Here is a 21,285-nt window from a genome sequence, read left to right on the forward strand (position 1 = left end):
TATGAGATCACGCCCACAAGGGCTGTGAAAGGCTCTTAAGACAACTGCCAAATAGGCTGTTCAACTTAATTGCACACGAACTAGTTCCTCGATAATCGACCACATCTCTGCTCGACAAGGTGTGGATTCCTACTCCATCGATGCACATCCAATATGGGCTGGGCTTTAACTCGTGTATTGGCCCACGGCCTAAGCATTGGCCAATAGCTCATGCAGCAAATGTTTCTCTTAAGGCAAACAAATCAGCAGTACACAGACGGGTACAGGACTCGCTTGCAAACACAAATACCACGCCAGATGCATGTGTGTGTGCATTTCCACGGATTTTTGGCGCGCAATTTCTACGACGCCTTGTTGATTCACAACAGCAGCGCCCCCATGCGGCGAGTGGCGGTAAGAGCGGCACACATACACTGCGGGAAAATATGGGTGGCACGGGGATAAAGGCATAGCTGGGTGATGGCGGCTAATGGCCGCGAAGTTTTCGAGATTGACGGCCCTGATTTGGCCAAACAATAAATAAATACAAGTATACAAGAAATATGAGCACAGGTGGGCACGAGAATGTGTGAGTTAGTGAGTGTGACGAGTGCGCTGAGTACGCTGAGTACACTTCATGCTCGAATGCGCCAAAAGTGGTAACTCAGGTGCTGAGTTGCCAATTTGAATATTCTTTATGTACACGCTATATAGAAGTTTTATGGCTGTGTGCGTGGTCACTCCGCCGACTGAGGACAGCGTAACGTTTACGCCACGTATAACGTATACGTACCGTTGCCGCCGCCTTTCATTTTTAGTTTATTCTTTCATTCAGTTGCTCAGCGAACGCCAGCGAAACCAAAACGAAATGTGAACCCGGAGCAGCCAATAATTATAGCCATAAAATCGCCATCTCTAGGACGCCAGAGCGTCGCCGCCGCTCCGCATAAATCAACCTTAGCGAATTAACTAATTTAAAGTGCAATTAAATGTAAATGATTTCAATTAACTCATTTGCGCGCAGAAAATTACATTTATTTTGCACTCGGCGCTTTTTCTACGACTATACGTTTCTGCGGACTTAATGCTGTGCGGCGGATAAAACTGCAACTGAATTAAAAGTGCCTCGAACACTCTACAAACACACGCACATCCACGCGCACACGGGAAACGGGAAAGAAACTTTCGCTTAAATGTACATCGACGAGGATAGCGAGGAAAGTTCGCCCTTTGTGATGCTCACATCCCCCACGAAGTCTTGGGTCAGTTCAGTCCGCACAATGTAAACAAAGAGACCGGACTCTGTAGCCCTGGAGTCCTGTAGTCCTGTAGTCCAGAGAACAGAGTCCGGTGTCCGGCACATCACACATCTCCGGGCTCCCAGTGCCCCGAGCCCCCACGATCCCCACACACATCTCTTAATTTCACATTTCATTTTTTTTTTGTGCCTTCGAGAGAAAAATTGAGGAGCAGGACAGTGTGCGGGCGGGCGGGAAAAAAGTTGGCAAAAAGTTTAAATGACTTTTGTTGTTTTTCTAAGTGTTTTTTAATGGTCTACGTGTGCTGGCCGCTGAATCCTGCCCTGCTGCCCATCGTTGATGTATGCTCAATTTTAAATATTTCCCTTAGCCTTCGGCATGCCGCTTGACTGCAGACACTGAGATTCGAATATTCACGAATAAATACCCACTGAAAAGTTCTTCGTTAAATAAGTTCACATATAGTCGTAATTAACCTGGAAAGGCAATTATTATAATTAAAACTCTTAATTCAATTAAATCTCGCTTTCATTTAAGTCCATTTGAGCTCAACTTAAAAGCCTTTCGATTTGCATTTTTGTATTGTTTGTAGGATTGTAAGCTTCTTTAAATTCTTTACAAAACTTTCAGGCTTAATCTGTTCGTAGAAAAAAAAGGTCAATCAAAGATGATAACATTGACATTTAAATAAATATTTATTGATCTTTTTATGGTCTTTGTTAAGTTATGCAACATTTTAATGGATACACTTTTTCCCGGTGCACATTTGTGTGTACGACATGTGGCATCTGCCATGTCAGCGCAAATTTATGTTATGCCCAAAAAGTTCACACAACGTTGAGTAGATGATATTTACATTAGCCACTAACTTGCTCTAAACTGCTGATTAAGTGAAATGCGTGTGTGCGATGGAGTTCTGTATGAAATGGCAAACATAACTTGAATAGATGGAAATCAAACCCACTGGGAGCAGAGCAACAAATATTGTTATTTGATAGAATAGCCAAAACTTTATTATTCCACAAGTTTAATAAATATACATAGCTGGGCATTGAAGTAAACATTTATTTATTACCACTTCATAAATTACAAATGTATTAATGCAAAGCCACATTCATCACTCTCACTGGCATTTCCCAAATAATTTTTCATCATTTCAGAATCCCCATCTAATCCAAACAAAACCAGCTAAGGTGTGAAACAGTAAATATTACGTGAACGCCTGGCAAAACACATAAAATTTACCGTAAATTTTAAAACCCATTTAGCATTAGCAGAGCGCGAGAATCTCTGGGGTTCCAGAGCGGGCATAAATGTCAATATGTATTTATATGTCTACCAGTTTATTGGGTAAACTATTTTATTTGTTTACGCCAGAACAAAAACCAATCTTACTCCAACGCCAGAAACCGATAATAATCATAAAGATTGCCAGAGGGAAGGAAGTGTGCCGAGTGGGACTGCGGCTTAAATATGCGTAAAATGCGGCATCTTAAGCTGCCACTTAGATGCTGCCACGTCCCCAAAAGGCGGCACATCCTCGTCCACAGTCCCCCTTTTTAGGGTCCCCGCTTTGGATTCAGTGAATTTTCTGCGAGGCTGCACGTCAAACGTAGAAAGGGCTTTGAAGTTGCGCTTAGATTTTGCCGGCCCCCCTTTGTATTGAATTGGTGGCCTCTTCCAACTTGCTTAAAGTTTAATTGAGCGCGTAATTTAAGCTTTTGCCGAGCTGCCCCGCTCGCCACTTTGGTGCTTATATTAGTTGCTAAGTGGCAGGACCAACCCCCTAAAATCCACTGCCCGGCACCCAAAAGGGAGCCCCATTTTCCCACTAGTCTAGACCAATTTTAAAGCCAATCTCTACCCTCGGTCAAAAATGTAAAACAGGGCCCTTATGCTCAAATAAATAAAACGTTATTCGGCCAATTCGGGTTTTCAATTTAATGCATTTTTTCATGTGCGCCTAGACTAACAAATGGCTAAGCGAACAAATCTGTGTCGTTTCAAAAAACCATTTTTAATTAAGCAAAGACAAAGCTGCCATTTTTGGGTCGCATGTGCAAATACCGTAGAATATTCTGTATTACAAAAAACGTTGCATGTCTGTCTGAAACTCAGTAATATATGTTATCCTGAACATGTTTCCAATTGTTTAGATAAAATTGATAGATTTTATTTTATTTTCATCAGAATGGGCCTTTATAAAATCCTCTCAAATTTAAGAAAATTAATTTTATTTTACATGTAGAGACAAAATAAAGTTTAAATGTTCCCAGTAGTGTTACGTCGCCCTAGAATTTAGCTTTAAATGCAACGATGCTTTGAAGTTGCCAACAAAAGCTCGTTCAATTGGATAAGCCTTGAATAATTAAAAGTTAGTTGCAAAATTCTGAAAGCGATAATCGCATTACCACCAATAAATAATTATAAAATTTGATTAAATATATATATGGCATTAGCTAGGAAGCCATAGCCGAATATTGAGAATAAATGCGTTGATAGGCAGAAATGATTTACTTCTATTTTATTTAAATCACCGCAGGAGACTTTTTGCATGCAACGAAAATATATTCATTCCCGATTTTAGTAGGTGGCAAAAACGCCATATATTTATTATTATGTTTTGGCGGAATTTTAATTGATTTTTGCCAAGGGAGGAAATGTCCGTCCGCGTCAGCCAGAGCAGCAACAACAATCATTGACACGTGCAATGAGTTTTCCGGCTTTCCATTTGCACGAGAGCCAAATCTCGGCAAACACACAGATACGCACCAACACAATTTCCGAGTGGGCCATATTTGAATTTCTGCATTTTTGTTGAATTTCAATTAAAAGCCTTGATTTTGATGGTAACCTTGTACACATGCTGGGACCCACCGCCCCGCAATTCTATATGGGTTCCAAGTGTGTAGGATCCCAGAAAACAATATTGGGGTCAGTTGGGGGTTACTATGAGTGTTCTGGGTGCTCTGCTCTGGTGTTCTGGTACCCACAAAGCAAATGTGAAACTGCCGGCTGAGGAATTGTGTTAAAAACGAATTTACATTAATTTCAGTCTCCACTTTTTGTTTCGTCCTTTTGGGCCCCCGTTTTCGGTCTACAATAATTGTATATATCCCATCCACCTTTGCGCGCCAAAGGAAAGGAGGCATTGGCATTGGGGCCAAAAGGAAGAGGTGTGCGGAGAAAGGAAGAATTAAATTGAAAATCCATCGAAGCCGAATGTGAAATTAAAATTGAATTTTCACCTACGGATCAAACGGAATGAAACGAATCGAATCGAAACGAACCGAGACGATTCGAGTCGAGACGATGCAGCAAGATGAAAAACAATTAAAATTAAACAATTTATTTATTTTGAATTATGGCCCCGACTTCTGTTTGTGGCAGGAAACTGAAATATACCGCAGACCGAGAAATAGCAAAAATGCATTTGTCAAATTGAATGCGATGGCTGAACAGCTCAATTTAAAGTCTCTCAGCCCAATAAAGTGCAAAATGCCACATATATTTGTCAAAGAAAACTACAAGCCTCGAATGAAAGTCGTATTTTCACCCGGGGCAACTGGCGATGATTAGGCAAATGGAAAGCTTAGGGAAACTATAAGTACTCGAACTCATCCTCCGGCATTAGCCACGTCGAGAGTCTCAAAAGCAAGGAGCCTGGGCGAAACAGATTAGGCTGATAATTTATTCAGACTGTGGGCCAACTAATCTCACACTGTCAGTGACTCTAATCATTCAATGAGATGAAAGCAAAAGCCAATACACACGCACTCTGCGGCCGACTTCTTTCCAATTTGCGGATTGGCTCCAAGAGCCAGCGAGACTGAGATGGCTTCGTGACTATAGAGTGAACTCACGAACAGAACTCGAATTTGTGAAGGTAAAAGACCAGAAAGTCAAAGTTTCGGATAGTATCTGATAGGTAGCTATATTAATATGTTGAAAATCCTTGCTAAAACCTCAGTATTTCTTTCATATTTATGTGTGCTTTCTATCTTAAGGGTAGCAGAATATATTCTGCTTTAATTATCTTTATTAGGTATCTTATTAATGTGATGATAAACAAGATATTACCATAAAATATGCATTCCTTATCTATAAACTTCTTCAATCAAGCATATAATCAAAGCAGTTTAGTTTATTGGGCTGATTAATGTGTTAAACACATACCTTTTGAAAATATGTAATCTGAACTTGATCATAATACCTATATACTATATAGTTCATATAATTCGCTTTAAATACCCCAAGCTCACATGACTCATCCCAGCTCATCTCAAACTTATACCATTTCTCACGATCCCATCCGAAAGGCCAGCATTTTTGATACCTTCAAGCGTTGAAAGGTTGAGGTCTTCGTTCTCAAACAGAAATAGGAAACCAAATACCCACCGCACTGCCCAGTTGGAGTGTGTGAATCTCGTAGTGCGTGAATTCGAGTGGGTGGATGTGGATTTGCTTGATTTGGGCAGTCGACTGTGTCGTGTGTGTGGGTGCGTGTCCTTGTCCATGTCCACGACCACCACGTCCAAATTCACATCTACATCCATTTCCATGGTCAAGCCAGGTCGGTGCGTGCTCCAAAACAATTTAATTAATTCCAGATTTGCGCGGAATTTTTCACGAAAGCCGCGATGCCAGCAATCTGTAAATGGCATACATACACACGCACAATACATGGACGGGGGGAAAGGGATTTTTCGGGCAGTGATGTGGCACATTGGAACTCAATACTACTAGAATTATTTATTATATTCAAATTTATACGAAATAATTGTCAAAAAAATGAATATAAACCTCTGAAAGCAAGGCATTTACCAAATGATACATCTAAATTAAGATAAATATAGTTTTCTTTATAAGAAGATTATCAAATAGAACCCTGTTTTATAACTAGTAGTAAGTACTGTACCTATCTCATGCATACATACGAGTATGAGTGACTTACCATCCCATCTCTCTGATGATGGGATAACTGGTCAATGCCAAATATTCAGCCATTCGCACGTACCTTTACTATTTGTTTGTTTCCCACTTCCACTTACCCATTTTCGCTCTTATATTTCCCGAACACGGACAGCCTGCCAGCTACGGCAAGAAGAACGGGATGTGGTATGCATCGCCTGGAAATCAGGGATGGGGCTCCAAGCCCGCCAGTCGGAAGCCCTCAATAATGGAAGCGGATTTGGGCACATTATCGACCACATCAGGCTCGATAAAGCGCAGCGCCGGCCGTGTGATACGCATCATCAATAATTTGGATCATTCGGTGCAGGTGAGTCCTGAGTCCTGACAGGCGGTCGGGTGGAGGTGGGTGGCTGGTCCATTTTCCACCAGCTCCATATCGCATTTATTGTTTCGGCCAGCCCACGTCATCAACAATGCACAAAAATATTTTTTGGTCGTGGTGGGCGGGCTGAGGGGTCTTTCTGGGAAAATTGCACCTCGTGCCTTGCATTTTCCCAACGATTGCGGCATTTTCGCTATGTTCGCAATTTCGTTTGTATTTGTGCCTGGACAGCGATGCGTTGTGCAAATGTTTTAATTGCCGCGATTAAAGCGCGCATCGGCCTGCAATATTTATGTAAATTTATGTTTGACTATTGCATTAGAGCGCCGCGTGGCGTAGAGGCCTATAAAGTTTATTGAAATTTATGCAAAGTGCTCAATGAAATACGCCAAAGCCAGGCAAATATTTCAAGCAAACAGAGAACGGAATAAAGTGTTTAAATATTTAAAACTGGAATGCAGAGGGCTCGGCTCACATGAAGTGGGTAAATATACATACATATCTATTTGGATGCACCACCTGTCCTCGCGAATTGTGAAATGCATTTTGCGGGAGGTGGTTTACTTTTCCGCTTCGCCTCAGTGGGTTGTGCGAAAAAATGCAGGCCAACTCGGAGTCGAGGGCCAAACCGATTCGATTTTATTTGTATAAATATTTGCCATCAATATTTTATGGTCAGTAGAGTGTATTTTTTATTCTTTTTTTCAGCGACCCGTGACCCAACTGACTTTACTGTCATTAAAGGATTCAACACATAAATAATTTGACATTTTATTTTAACCAAGCCGCAGTGGATGGTGGAGACCACTTTGATTTGTTTTTCTGAATGCTGAAATTCTTTGATTGCCCCTCGGGGACGTCATTAGTTGCGGTTTCCATTTTTCAAATGCAGTTCCGCTGTTTTCCACACTTCCCTGCCATATTAAAATGTGCATTTTATTTGTGCATTTCCTATTAAAATGTCCTGAGTGTTGTGATTAAACTTTTATAGATCTGGGAAAAATGCGCCACTTTAATACTTTTTTTGACCACGAAATAAGCTCTACAGAAGTCTGCAATAAACCTTTTCCTACTTTCGGGGGCTTCGCTCCTCGGCAATCATATGGAAAATCAATTGCCTGTAATTTGTATTTTATTGTATGCAGCCAGGGAGTCGGGCCAACAGCCAACAGCAACAAAATTGAAGCCACGGTCAATTTGGTAATTTCCGCTGACATACAAAAACAAGAACAGCTAAAAAATCGGGGAAGGAAAAAGTGGCAGGAATTTTAGATTCGGGAATCGAATCTTCAAGTACTCTTATTGATAAGATAACTTACACTCAATAGAAAATAAAGCCATTCTAATTACTCAATTTTTGGGAACGAAGTTAAAAATAATTGTAATTTGTTGTGGGCATTAAGTAAAATAACATTTTTATTGCAAGATCAAATATACAAGTTTCATTGTATTTTTGTTACCATTTTTGGTCAAATTTTTGCAAACTTTGCCCAAAATCTACACAACTCTTTGAAAGGGAATAACTAGGGAAGGCCCGGCAAAAAGTTTTCAGTCAGGTGTATGGCCCCATAACTCTTTGGCTCTCGTTGCGCCACACCCGTACTCGTAATTTATGTTATTATTACGAAAATGCCTTTAAAATATGAATTGGCTTCGGCACTATAGTTTTCCCCCATTTTCCCACCACCGTCGACCGTTGTCGTAGTAACGTTTTATGGTAATTTTGCTAAGTGCAAGTAACATTTTGTTGGCCCCTTGTTTTTCAGCCGGTCGCGTTGGTGGTGCTGGTGCTGGCATTCGTGCAGTTTTATGAATCAAAAGTACATTTTACGTTGTGGGCGTTTCGGCACCTTTCAGCACGTGGGCTGCAACCTTGGCGAAGGCCACACCTGATCGGGCCAATTAAAGGCTGGTCTAAGTCGTGACAGGTACTTTGTGCCGGGGATGTTGGCCAGGCCCAAATCGAATCTCATTAATGGCCAAGACAATGGAAAAAAGAGGGCGAGTTTTTGGCGTAAGGGAAGGGGGCGAAAACAAAGGCAGTCGCTTTCCGATTTTCCGATTTTCCCCCATATTCCCCGCCACCCACGAGACAACCCTAATGGAGTTTGCAATGCAAATTTGACCAAAGCACAACCGACAACAAAGGCGAAAGAGGAAATTGTAGTAGTCATAGTGTTTGTTGCCGCTGTTGAACCAAACCCAACCCAATCCAACCCAGCACGCGCTCATTGACCAAGGCCAAGGACATGTCGCTCCTCGTACGCCCCACGACCGACAACGAAGTCCTGGCGAAAATATATACAAATATATGCTTGGGTATTCCAAGCCATGTACTCCATGCCAAAACACCGAAAGTACGGAGTGCTGACGCCGATTGCATTACACGTACTTTACCCCGAACGCCCGAGTCCTGGGTTTCTAAAAGTTACAGCACTGTAGGATGGGAAATATGGAGAATATGTAGTTATAATACTAAGTTTCAACACCATTCTTTGGTCACATATTTAAAATGTGCATAGAGGATTTATGCTTATATTCGTATAGAAACTTTACTGAAGTCATAGTTTATGCATAAGCTGCTTTCCTTACTGAATAATTATTTTTTAACAAACTCCGTATTTTCACAACGAATTTGGAATGGGAATTAACTGCTCCCAATTTTAAATAAGTATCCAAATTGAAGTGTAATGTCTAAAGCAGCTGCTAAACAATAGTTCCCAATTGCCCTTAAAACTTTTATATATTCTAACTGATTTGTTGACACTGTTCACCCCTCCTCCCGCCGCCCACTTACTGTCTGAGACTGTGTCTGTATTTTGTGTCCCAGTCTGCGAGAATTCCCTTGTTTGTGTTTATTTGTTTGTGTCTGGGCTGCACAACTACAACTGCCAATACAACTACCACAACAACTACCACAACAACTACCACTACCACTACGTCTACATCAGCATCGACATCTATATCTGTAGATACACCAAGTGTTCGTCGGGTAATGCAATTGAAAGCCGCAATAAAAGGCTATGCATAATGGCAGGCTACTCAATAATGGCGGTCCCTCGACTCCGCAATATACATATACATATATCTACATGTATATATCACCCGATAGTATGGCATAGTGCTGGGCTATTTGGCAAACTAAAGTGCAACGTGTCGCATTGCACTTTGTTGTTTGACTTTTTCAACTTGCAGCTTACGTGTTTGACGTACTAGCAGAAACTTTGGAAAACCGAGTATTATGTGTTTATAAACACATTTGAATGGGTTACACATGGCACAGAAAAAAACTTGTAAAATTAAAATTTAAAGAACGAAACCCCAAATTAAAAGCAAACATAGTCAATATTTCAAATCATATTGTTGAGTTTATGCAATTAAAATCAGTGTAGGGGCTGCAGAGTATTTTTCAGGATTAGACTTTTGTATGTAAACCCTAAGCATAATAATCATTTGTTCTCTGTGCACGAATGTCGAGCATGCATAGGGGTTCGGTTCAATTTTTTCATAAAGTATACGCCACCGGGGCATTGAAAGGTGGCTAGCAGGGGGGAAAGAGGAGCAAGGACAGCAGGCAGCCTCACCTGACATTCTGTGTTTCGTTTGGACTTTCGATGAAGGCAAACAGAAAAAGGCAGGGAATATGCAAGTAAGCTCGAAGCGCAAAAACCACTCACTCAAAGAATGGTTTCAGTTTCCACATCCCAGACGAATGCATGGATACCAAATTTCCAGGCTTGTAAGGGAATTTTCAATAAATGGAAAAGCTACTCGGAAATATTTTCGAATTGATATGAGGCCTACATATGCACAGGCAAATTATGAGCTATGAAAAAGCTGAACTCTGGCCTATATACTTCTTGAAAACTATAAAACAATTCAATGTGCACTTAACTATTTGTTTTTAACATTTATGTAATGTCTCATTTAAATTTCGCGTACCGCAATTTACTCGCTTTCGGTATTTTGTCGTTCTTGTGTTTTTCATTTAAATTACTTGTGTTCCCTTTATGCAACTCAACGACCGTTGACAACAATAAGGACGACTAACAGCGCTGCAGTTTAACGTCTTTTGTTTTATGCATGTTTGTATTTTATTGGAATTCCTTTGTGTGTACGGAGATGGCAAACTGCAGAAAAAACAGTGGAAGGAGAAGTTGCCGCAAACGAAAATATTTGGAAAATTTGCATGGTTTTGACGTCACCAAGATTAAATCAGCCGTGCATCGGCCGAGCGATTGAATGCCTGAAAAACCAGGACAATTTTCCAGACGAGGAGAAATGCTGACAATTTAAATCACACCAACACATTCACGCTCACGCTGGCACACTAGCACATGCACACATGCACACATGGACACAGAACGCAGGACACAGGACGTAGGGAAAATGGAGGTCCTGGCCATTTCCTTCCGGCAGCTGTTTGCCAGCTTCTCCTCAACCGATTTCCACCTGCCGCCGCTTACGAAAAGTGCACGTAATTGGCTTAACAAACGCCATTTGTTTGGGGTCACGTGATTGCAGCTGGCAACGTAGCCGATAATGTAATTATTTGCTCACATAATTATATTTGTTTGTAGTCCATGTCGGCAGCCCATATGCCTCATCAAGGCGTCTTAAGGACGGCAATGGCTCCCAAGTGCCCAGATGTACATCTATACGTACATACGTATGCGTATCATGAGGGTGTGCGAATAGGAAGTTCCAGAGACACATTCATGCATAATTTATGGCACACACATCGATAGTTTGCATCCTTTCGGGCCTGAAATGCATTGCACTAAATTATTAAAAGCATCTTTTCAGCTTCTGTTCTGTCAATTAATTTTCCAGCAAATTAAGTGACACTCGATTGGACTGCCGAAAGAAAAGTTTAGGAAAACTTTACCCATATGCAGCTAGAAATTTAATGTCAAATGGGCCAATAATTTGCCTAATGGATTTTGGCTTTATCGCTTTGGGAACTTGGAGCTGCTTTTTGAGTAAATAATATGGTTCGAGTTCTCGGCAAAATTTGACACTCTTCTTAAGTTTAATTTAATATACTTCTTTAAATAAGTAAGCATACTTAATGAAATTTTCATTTACCCTCCGGAAATATTTTAGATAATATTGTTCGAGTTCTGGCAAACATTTGACACTTTTTCGGTGAAGTTAAACTTAATGTACTGAAAGGAGTATTAGATCTTGCCATGTTCCATTTCATAAAACATAAATTTGATTTTCCCCTTAATAAATATTTTTACCTTTAAGTCTTCCAATTGCATCCACATCCTAGAATATTGTCCATTTATTTGATGAAAGGCCCAACTCTTCCATCAACATTTGAATTTGAAAACATTTTTGCCGGACAATTGTGTCGCAGGTGCTGCGCTTTGATAAACCGTAAATAAATTGTGATAAATAGAGGCACAATCCATGGGGTCCGGTGTGGTCCGGCTGGAAAATGGTATACACCTGGACCAGAACCAGACCATCTAACGACCCATAAAAGACATGCGTTTCGGTAGTCGAAATGGCCGTCAGTGTAAATCAAATTGCAAGCCATGAAAAAGGGGTTAGAAATGGCAAAGAAAATACATAAACTTTTTAAGCGAAGCTGAAAGCGTAAAATTGATTTTTCCACCTATCCAAGATGATGTTTTGGCTTTAAAAACTTGGTTAAATATAATATATATATAATTATTCTTACATGCGTAAACTTAAAACTAGAATTATTCTAAAGCTATTAGCCTTAAAATTGAATGGGCAGAAAAAACGGCTGACAACAAACTTTTCAACTCATAGTTTTCGGCCTACTTCGATGATAATTATAATTGATTCACAAATTCACCGAAAAAGTTTTGATATTCGGTCAAGCCTAGCAAACAGTCAAACTTCCAACTTTTCGCCAAAAACTTCAAAATGAGCTGGATAAATGCGTGACTTTTTGGGGAGAAGGGAAAAGTTGGAGCCCTGGTTTTAGGTTTCTTTTTTCTGTTCCTGTTTGCCGACAATCAGTCCGACCTGGGTGGGAAAATTAAATGGCAGCAATGTGCGGGGGAAAACCACTCAACACGGACATAAAACCATTAAACGGACGCCTTTTCCGAAGCCAAACTAAATACATAAATTAAACCAAGCTCGGCCAGACAACGGCGAAAGTTTATCGTTGTCTCTGGACCAGGATGCAGGACCTCGTCCTTTTCGGCCAAATAAAAACTTCCGTGGCAGCTGCTTTAATTCTGAGCGAGTCCTTATTATAGAAAAATGATGATGGAGATGGAGGATCCTGGCAGAAGTGGAGAGACAAATTCTTCTTTAACACGCGTGAATAACTGTTATCAAGGCCTTGAAGGTCATTAAAACTCAAGTATTCCACTTGAAAAATAAGCAGGGAAAGCAGAAAAGCCAAAGTCAAGCGCCACCCAACAAATGCAACAAAGCATGGCCTTCACTCTGGGTGGTTTTGTGTGTGGGTGGTGGGTGGTGGTGTGCGTGGGGTGCACCCAATTATGAGCGCAAGAGCTCGAGTGCAACAACAATAAGCATATCTACAATGGGGCGCAGGCAAACAATGCTGCATGCACGGAGAGAAAAACCATTTAAATTGGTCAAGCAAATTATAACTTCTTAATACATTTTACAATTTCCAAATGTAATATCTATAAGAAGTTAATATCTTATTTTTTGAGTGCACATTATTGAAATCGCAGAATTCTCTGGATGACTAGTCACATTTTTTTCGCATGATTGCTTTTTGCAACAAATAAAATGTATTAAGCATTAAAAGAAAACGCAAACTGGGTCACAGACTCGATTTGTGGGTAAGCCTCAAAGGAAAGTGGATGTGGATGTGGCTGGAGGATGCGGCGAGGACACAAGTCGACGACAACATATAATTATAAGCATTACTAAAACCTAGAGGGAATCGGGAAAGTCGGGCCCTTAAGCCGACGAACGGAAGTTGCGTGCCATGACTAAATTTTTGACCGCGGGTCAAGTGAAATGTGTTGAAAGGGCCGCGTGGCACATACGTGTATGTAGCCACTTGCCAGACTAATTACCCGTCCAGATTTAACACGTGATTTTACACATATACAAATCTATATACTCATGCCATATCCCCCACTGTTTTCCCCTTTCAGTGTCGCGTTTTGCTGAACCTACGCACCTCGCAGCCGTTCGAGGAAGTGCTCGAGGATTTGGGTCAAGTGCTGAAAATTAACGGAGCAAAGAAAATGTACACAGGCACTGGCCAGGAGGTATGTATATATCCAGGGGGCTGCTAACTGCACGACCTTGACACGGCCTAATAACTTAATGAAGAACCGAACTTAGCCGACTTGCGAAATTGCTTGACAAATTGCCCTCACGCACGGCGACAAAAAACATTAATTTGGGTATTTCACACTTGATCGGAACCCAAACAATATATACCTTTTCTTAAGTCTATATAACATAAATATTATCCTGTCTATTAACTTTCCAATAATATTAATAATATAATTTTTGCTTTTTAGGTGCGCAGCTTTTCTCAGCTGCGGAATGAGTTCGCCGACGTTGACACCTTCTACCTGGCCACGGGAACGGCCCTGATTGCCGGCTCACCCATCCGGCGCTCCAGGTCCCGCCCCTCGGTGGTGGCCGCCGCACCCATTTTGCCCACGGATGAGCTGCCCAAGGTGCCGCTGCGAGGCGCCCGTCCACGGAGCAAGAGCCGGCCGCGGATCCTGTACGCTCCGGAGAGCGAGATCCTGCGGCCGAACGGCGAGTACACGATGCTGGACATCATGAAGGAGGAGCCCACCAAGGTCACAATCCGGGGGCTGCGGCGAACCTTCTATCCGCCCGTTCACCATGCGCCGGCCGACAATTCCCCGCCGGACAAAAAGCTGCAGCTCCAATGGGTGTAAGTAAATCGAATTCGACTTCTGTTTTAACCAATCCTACAGAGATTCGACTGTTTTAGCCATGGCTATCGCGGCATTGATGCGCGGCGAAATCTCTGGGTTCTGCCCTCCGGAGAACTGCTTTACTACGTGGCTGCCGTGGCCGTACTCTTTGACCGCGACGAGGATGCACAGAGACACTACACCGGACACACCGAGGATATCATGTGGTAAGTAATTAAATTAATATTTAAAGTTTATAACTTACGATTATATTGTTTAACCTGTTCCCTTAATTAAAAGTAAAATCAATTCCATGAAGCTACAAACCTAAATACATTTATTCTCTTCCAGCATGGATGTGCATCCCTCTAGGGAGCTGGTTGCGTCAGGACAGAAAGCTGGACGAGATCGCAAGTCGCAGGCGCACGTCCGCATCTGGAGCACCGAGTCCCTGCAGACGCTCTACGTCTTTGGCATGGGCGAACTAGACAGCGGGGTGACGGCAGTGGCCTTCTCGCAGCTGGTAAGTCATGCCCCCAGGATTTAAACCCAATTAGTGACTAACCAATGGAATTCCCCGGCAGAACGGAGGTAGCTACATACTGGCGGTGGACAGTGGACGCGAGAGCATTCTGTCCGTGTGGCAGTGGCAGTGGGGTCACCTGCTGGGCAAAGTGGCCGTAAGTCTGCCTAATCCCGCCCACTTAAGAAGCGTCCTAATTCCGATTCTCGACTCAATTACAGACCCTGCAGGAGGGTTTGTCGGGGGCTGCCTTCCACCCGCTGGACGATAATCTCATCATCACCCATGGACGTGGTCACCTGGCCTTCTGGCACCGGCGCAAGGATGGCTTCTTTGAGCGCACGGACATCGTGAAGCAGCCGTCGCGTTCCCATGTCACCAGTGTGCAATTCGAGCCGGATGGCGATGTAATTACTGCTGATTCGGATGGGTTCATAACCATTTACTCGGTGGATTCCGATGGCGCCTACTTCGTCCGCACGGAGTTCGAGGCGCACAACAAGGGCATCGGATGCCTGATCATGCTGGGTGAGGGCACCCTACTCTCCGGAGGCGAGAAGGATCGCAAGATCGCCGCCTGGGACTCCCTGCAGAACTACAAGAAGATTGCCGATACTAAGGTAAGATTCGGTCTAAGCAGATTTTTGTTTTGATTCCATGTACAAACAGAGGAACGTGCCTAATTGAACTTTTCGAAACCACAGCTCCCGGAGGCCGCCGGTGGAGTACGTACCATCTATCCGCAGCGGCCCGGGCGGAATGACGGGAACATCTACGTGGGCACCACGCGGAACAACATCCTGGAGGGCTCGCTGCAGCGCCGCTTCACCCAGGTGGTCTTTGGCCACGGACGTCAACTATGGGGCTTGGCAGCCCATCCGGACGACGAGCTGTACGCCACCGCCGGCCACGACAAGCACGTGGCCCTGTGGCGCAAGAACAAGCTCATCTGGACCATTCAAACAGGCTATGAGTGCGTGGCACTGGCATTCCATCCATTCGGCACCCTGGCCGCCGGCAGCACCGAAGGTCACCTATTGGTCATCAACTGCGAAAATGGGGCAGTCATGCTGACCCTGAGGGTCTGCGGTTCGCCCCTTAATTGCGTGGCTTACAACCAGGGTAAGATATCACGGTTAAATAGTAATACATCGATAGTTAATAATCTTAATTCACCTGTTATACTTTTCGCAGTTGGCGACATGATAGCCATGGGCTCCCAGAACGGTAGCATTTATCTGTTCCGCGTGTCGCGCGACGGCTTCTCGTACAAGAAGGTGAACAAGATCCGGGGATCGCAACCGCTGACCCACTTGGACTGGAGCATGGACGGCAACTTCGTGCAGACGGTGACCATCGATTTTGATCTGCTCTTTTGGGATGCCAAGTCCTTGTCCCCGGAGCGTAGTCCCATTGCCATGAAGGATGTCAAGTGGCTGACCAACAACTGCACCGTGGGCTTCCTAGTGGCGGGCCAGTGGAGCAACCGCTACTACAGCACCACCAACACCATCGTGGCCACCTGCAGTCGCTCCGCCGCCCACGACATGCTCGCATCCGGTGACGCCGAGGGCTATCTGAGATTGTTCAGGTGAGTTGCGGGAATGCTTTTAATATAACATCCCAACTTTCGATAAGGGGAATTCGTTTGTCTCTCTTTGAACTCTTAGATGTGTACAGCCTTAAATCTTATGTTATGCCATTTTATCTAGATATCCCTGCATCTCGCCGCGCGCCGAGTTCCACGAGTCGAAGGTGTACTCCGGGATGCTGGCCTGCGTCCGCTTCCTGTGCGGCGACCACACGCTCATCACCGTGGGCGGCACAGATGCGTCCCTGATGGTGTGGGACATTGTCGAGGAATAGCTGAAATGGCCACCGTGGCACCGCACCGCCGCCCAGTACGAGGCCAGTTACTCGGACTACTGGCACCGGCGCTCCTCGAGGGTCTCCTCTACGATCCTCGACAGCGATTCGGTGGACTATCCGTAGTGCTGAGTACGAGGGAAATCGGAGATGGGCGGCGAACTGCTTGCTAGACCCAGACGAACTACAATTGGCCAGCGTTCCGTTTTTGGTTTTAGACGAACAAAATATTGATATTAGATAATTGCACCTAATACGAGAGAAATTCAACATTTTCGAGAAGATTTTGAGAAAAGTGAAAAAATAAACCAGCACTAGCAACGAGCACCGCAGTCCAGCAATCCAGCAATCCAAAAGTCGGCTTCCACTCAGAAATTGATTCTTCCGTTTCGGTCTTGACATCTGCATTTGTCCCCTACTCTCCACATTTGTTTGAGCCCCTCGAACAAACTCTACATGCCACTGGTGGATCTAAAACTATAACCCTAAACGACGATACCGCATATAAATACTTCATCTTCCAGAAAGTTGTCAGAACTCTTCCGAACAAATGCAGCAAACCAGACAGCAAGTGACAAACAGACATACATCTCACCCGAATCACCTACACGGATAACGAAACCCAAGTGCACTTCCAACATATATACTTATATATACATATATCGAATGTGTATTGTTACAGCAACTTTTATTATAAGCGTTGAAATAAATAAACAGTTTGAAACGGAGCAAAAAGCCCGGGCAACAGTTCGCCTATCGATTATTTTTGGAAACGATACTCGCCTGTGTTCATAGTTCTGAAAACAGACTCGATAGGTGAGGAACAACGGCGCCACTGAGCCTGAGCCATAGAATACCAACTTTTTAAAAATAGGGGGTTTCTTGCAACTAACTGGCATTGGAGGCTGTTTGATTTTACTTTTTATATTTTCAGGTGTAATATGCAAACTATTTTAAATGATCTAATTATTTTTGTTAATCTAAAATGTGGTATCAGAAAACTCGTTTTTCCCTTGATCCAACAAGTACTTTACAAACAACAAGCACTTTTATTTATTTTAAGCACTTTATTTATTTAATTTAAGTCGAAATGATTGGCGTGCGTCTTAGAATTTAAATAATAATTAATACTATATTCTTACCATCTTATATCCGTTTCATTTCAAATATTTTCTTAACTTTAATATGCCTTACCACTAATAAGTATTTCAATTGTTCACCATACCACAAAATCTATAAGTATATATAGGTAGTAGTATATACGATTGATTATATATTTAAACTAGGAACTTTGTATCAAGACATATGTCAAGAATAGAGTTGTCACATAGAAATAGTTAATAGCAATACACCAAAATAAAATTTTTTGGGCTTCCAAGAAATTAGTCATTATTGCACATCTATTGAGCTAATAGTTGGACAGTGTTATATTTTACTGTTTTTGTAATCAAATTTTCAAGCGCCCTTAAAGCAGAAGAGAATAGAAAAGATCAAAAGTTGTTTTGTTTTCCCTCGAAGGATTTTTATTCTTAAGCTAGTTTTTTACCCTAACAAACAAACATGGAAGACAATGATTTTCTTAAACTAATGGAAGACAATGATAATACTAACTTAGACTACATTAAAGCATTATTGAAGACATTTTAGCAGATAGTTTGATATGTACAGTTGGCGGAGGTGACGAAGTTTGTCACCTCCAAGGCACACAAGTCAGTCTCGTGTTCTCGTCATCACAGTTGGATATTAAAGCCGGAGTGCCGATTTATAGACCCTTTGATCAGGTCACATCACAGATACTCGATGGAGGGGATGTCCCAGAAGAGTTCAGCACAAAAGGCTGGTTGCCTTGGTCTCAAGTTGTTCGTTGAGCCAATTCTGGTGCTCCTCCTCAGTATTGCAGGAGTAAATGATGTTGGAGATCGGGATCTCTTTCGAAGGCTTGGAGTTCTTGAAGATCTTCTTGATGGTCTTCAGCAGCTTCTTCAGGTTGGTGGAGGCGCCGGTGAGAGATTTCTTCTCTGGCATTCCATTGAAGTTGGAAACTAGAGCGGCTTCGGCGAACATTTTGCAGGTTGGTTACTGATGATCTGCTCGGATGGAGAACTGTTGATCGAATGATGCTGTTGGTCTAGCTGCGCGGTCTTTTATACCCACAGATTTCGCAATCCTCCCTACCTGCTTTGTAAAATTTCAGTGGGTAAGGGGATGAAAACCGTTTTGAAGGTAGAATTAGCAGTTCTTTAGATGGTGAGTTGGCTAAAACGAATACAATAATAACATAAAGACAGTTACAAGCTAGAAAATTGTCTGCTTGCTGTACTTTTGCACAATGTGTTGCCTACTTGAAGGGCTAGCATGTGAGTTATATTCCACCTGCCTAATTTCAATATTTTTAGTTTTTAGATTTTTTTTGCTAGATTTGTGAATGCTAATTATTGGACGAAGTAAAAAACTTGAGTTTTTGAGATGTCAAATTCCTGAATAATTTGCAACTTTAACTATGTGAACCGTTTAAATTTTTTTCAAATCAAGTAAATAATTGATTCAATTCATTTTTTTTGTTATTGCAAACATATATTTGAATACGACTGTCCGGTGCACATTGCATCTGCATTGCGGCCGATTAATATGGATCACCTTCAAGGAATAACATAGAGTGAGAAAATTACATTTGTATAAAAACAACTATATCTTTATGAATTTTTTTATATAATATTTCGATTGGTATTTTAGAAAAGAAAATAAATTTAAGGCATTTCATTTCTGAGACGCATTTTATCAGAGTAGATGTTAAAATACTGAAAATGTCTACAAAACTTATATTTCCATGTCATGGTGTCGAAAATATATCTAATAGATCTTCTGCAAGTTCAATTTAGAAATACTAAATTTCTTGCCGATGCATTAGTTCAAAGTATATGTTCTTATATATATATAATAAAGGAATAAATCATGTTTGGCAACTAAAAAACACTTTTTCAAACAAATATTGAGCTCTTTCTTAGAAAAAATAAGCGGTGGCTTACACATTCCCACTATAGCGTTTACTTAAAAAAATGTTATATTCAAATTAAATTAAATTAATATTTGATGTCGGTCTTTATTGCAAACTTTGTAGTTTTCTCGCCAATAAAAGATATTCGGTTCTGTTTTTCAAACACATTTTTATCAATGGCAAAATACCGAGATAAATTCAGTTTGAACATTTTCTGACGCCCACTCTATAGTATATATCCTGTGTACAGAAAACAGCCGAACCAAATTATTTAATCACAATATAATTAAACCATTGTGTTCATCTAATATATCTTTAAGGATTTTGAAAACACAAAACAAATAATTGAACCTAATAATAGCATGAAGAAAAATTAATACAATGAAGTTTTGTTTTCTTTCCGCGAGGGATTTTTATTCTTAAGCTAGTTTTTTACCCTAACAAACAAACATGGAAGACAATGATTCTCTTAAACTAATGGAAGACAATGATAATACTAACTTAGACTACATTATAGCATTATTGAAGACATTTTAGCAGCTAGTTTGATATGTACAATTGGCTGAGGCGACGAAGTTTGTCACCTCCAAGGCACACACGTCAGTCTCGTGTTCTCGTCATCACAGTTGGATATTAAAGCCGGAGTGCCGATTTATAGACCCTTTGATCAGGTCACATCACAGATACTCGATGGAGGGGATGTCCCAGAAGAACTCAGTGAAGGAGATGGATGGCCATGGCCTCCAGTTGTTCGTTGAGCCAATTCTGGTGCTCCTCCTCAGTATTGCAGGAGTAAATGATGTTGGAGATCGGGATCTCTTTTGAAGGCTTGGAGTTCTTGAAGATCTTCTTGATGGTCTTCAGCAGCTTCTTCAGGTTGGTGGAGGCGCCGGTGAGAGATTTCTTCTCTGGCACTCCATTAAAGTTGGAAACAAGAGCGGTTTCGGCGAACATTTTGCTGAATGGTTACTGATGATCTGCTCGGATGGAGAACTGTTGATCGAATGATGCTGTTGGTCTTGCTGCTCGTCCTTTTATACCCGATGGTGGTGCAATGACTAGCAGGGTCCTTCCCTACCTGCTCTCCGAAATCCCAAGGATGAAGGGGATGAAATGCGTCATCAAGACTGCAGGTAGGTCGGGACACGATAACGTATTTTCTGACATCAACTGCTTTCTGATTGTTGCAACTTATCTAAGAGCACTCCAAATTAATTGCAATTACTGCGGGTACTTCTTCGGTTGGTTGAGTATGATTACAAACAAGATCGGTAATGAAAAAAAGAGTCACGAAATGAGGCGGATCACATCAATAAAGGATTAGTATCCCATTTCACAAATTAAGATTACCTATCTTAGAGCACAGAGTCTGTTTTTAAATGTGGTGTTTACTATTGATAATTGGGTTCAATCCATATGTTACTTTTAATTAAATACAAAACATTCTTGTAAAAATAGTATTTAGAATTGTTTATATATTAAAGTTTAAGATA

The 21,285-nt window shown here is 41.8% G+C and overlaps 3 protein-coding genes across 4 annotated transcripts in view; 1 reads left to right on the forward strand and 2 right to left on the reverse strand.

The window, feature by feature from the left end:
- Positions 1 to 17,544, forward strand: part of LOC117140897 (echinoderm microtubule-associated protein-like CG42247) — a 52,343-nt gene extending 34,799 nt beyond the window's left edge. Inside the window, exons 1-11 of one of the 2 annotated variants that reach the window (XM_033304054.1) lie at positions 907 to 1,241; positions 6,325 to 6,519; positions 13,662 to 13,778; positions 14,037 to 14,425; positions 14,486 to 14,635; positions 14,760 to 14,931; positions 14,993 to 15,088; positions 15,153 to 15,551; positions 15,636 to 16,053; positions 16,126 to 16,522; positions 16,644 to 17,544. In XM_033304054.1, the coding sequence (XP_033159945.1) occupies positions 1,173 to 1,241; positions 6,325 to 6,519; positions 13,662 to 13,778; positions 14,037 to 14,425; positions 14,486 to 14,635; positions 14,760 to 14,931; positions 14,993 to 15,088; positions 15,153 to 15,551; positions 15,636 to 16,053; positions 16,126 to 16,522; positions 16,644 to 16,797 (2,556 nt within the window). In that variant the 5' untranslated portion in view covers positions 907 to 1,172 and the 3' untranslated portion in view covers positions 16,798 to 17,544. Of the gene's footprint in view, positions 1 to 906; positions 1,242 to 6,324; positions 6,520 to 13,661; positions 13,779 to 14,036; positions 14,426 to 14,485; positions 14,636 to 14,759; positions 14,932 to 14,992; positions 15,089 to 15,152; positions 15,552 to 15,635; positions 16,054 to 16,125; positions 16,523 to 16,643 lie in introns of those variants that run through there. The other variant, XM_033304053.1, reaches the window with a different exon arrangement.
- Positions 17,545 to 18,297: 753 nt separating this feature from the next.
- LOC117140374 lies at positions 18,298 to 18,929 on the reverse strand. The gene has a single exon (XM_033303239.1). The coding sequence runs from the start codon at positions 18,859 to 18,861 to the stop codon at positions 18,622 to 18,624; it is 240 nt and encodes a 79-aa protein (XP_033159130.1). The 5' UTR covers positions 18,862 to 18,929; the 3' UTR covers positions 18,298 to 18,621.
- A 1,263-nt stretch (positions 18,930 to 20,192) lies between these two features.
- On the reverse strand, positions 20,193 to 20,795 carry LOC117140409. The gene has a single exon (XM_033303282.1). It carries the CDS (start codon positions 20,744 to 20,746, stop codon positions 20,507 to 20,509), a length of 240 nt encoding a protein of 79 aa, XP_033159173.1. The 5' UTR covers positions 20,747 to 20,795; the 3' UTR covers positions 20,193 to 20,506.
- Positions 20,796 to 21,285: the final 490 nt, after the last annotated feature.

Source organism: Drosophila mauritiana, chromosome 3L (assembly GCF_004382145.1).
Source record: "Drosophila mauritiana strain mau12 chromosome 3L, ASM438214v1, whole genome shotgun sequence".
Classification (NCBI taxonomy): Eukaryota; Metazoa; Arthropoda; class Insecta; order Diptera; family Drosophilidae; genus Drosophila; species Drosophila mauritiana.

Excerpts from the sequence above, each read along its gene's own strand:
- LOC117140409 (XM_033303282.1), bottom strand. The coding sequence starts at position 20,746 with ATGTTCGCCGAAACCGCTCTTGTTTCCAACTTTAATGGAGTGCCAGAG.
- LOC117140374 (XM_033303239.1), bottom strand. The coding sequence starts at position 18,861 with ATGTTCGCCGAAGCCGCTCTAGTTTCCAACTTCAATGGAATGCCAGAG.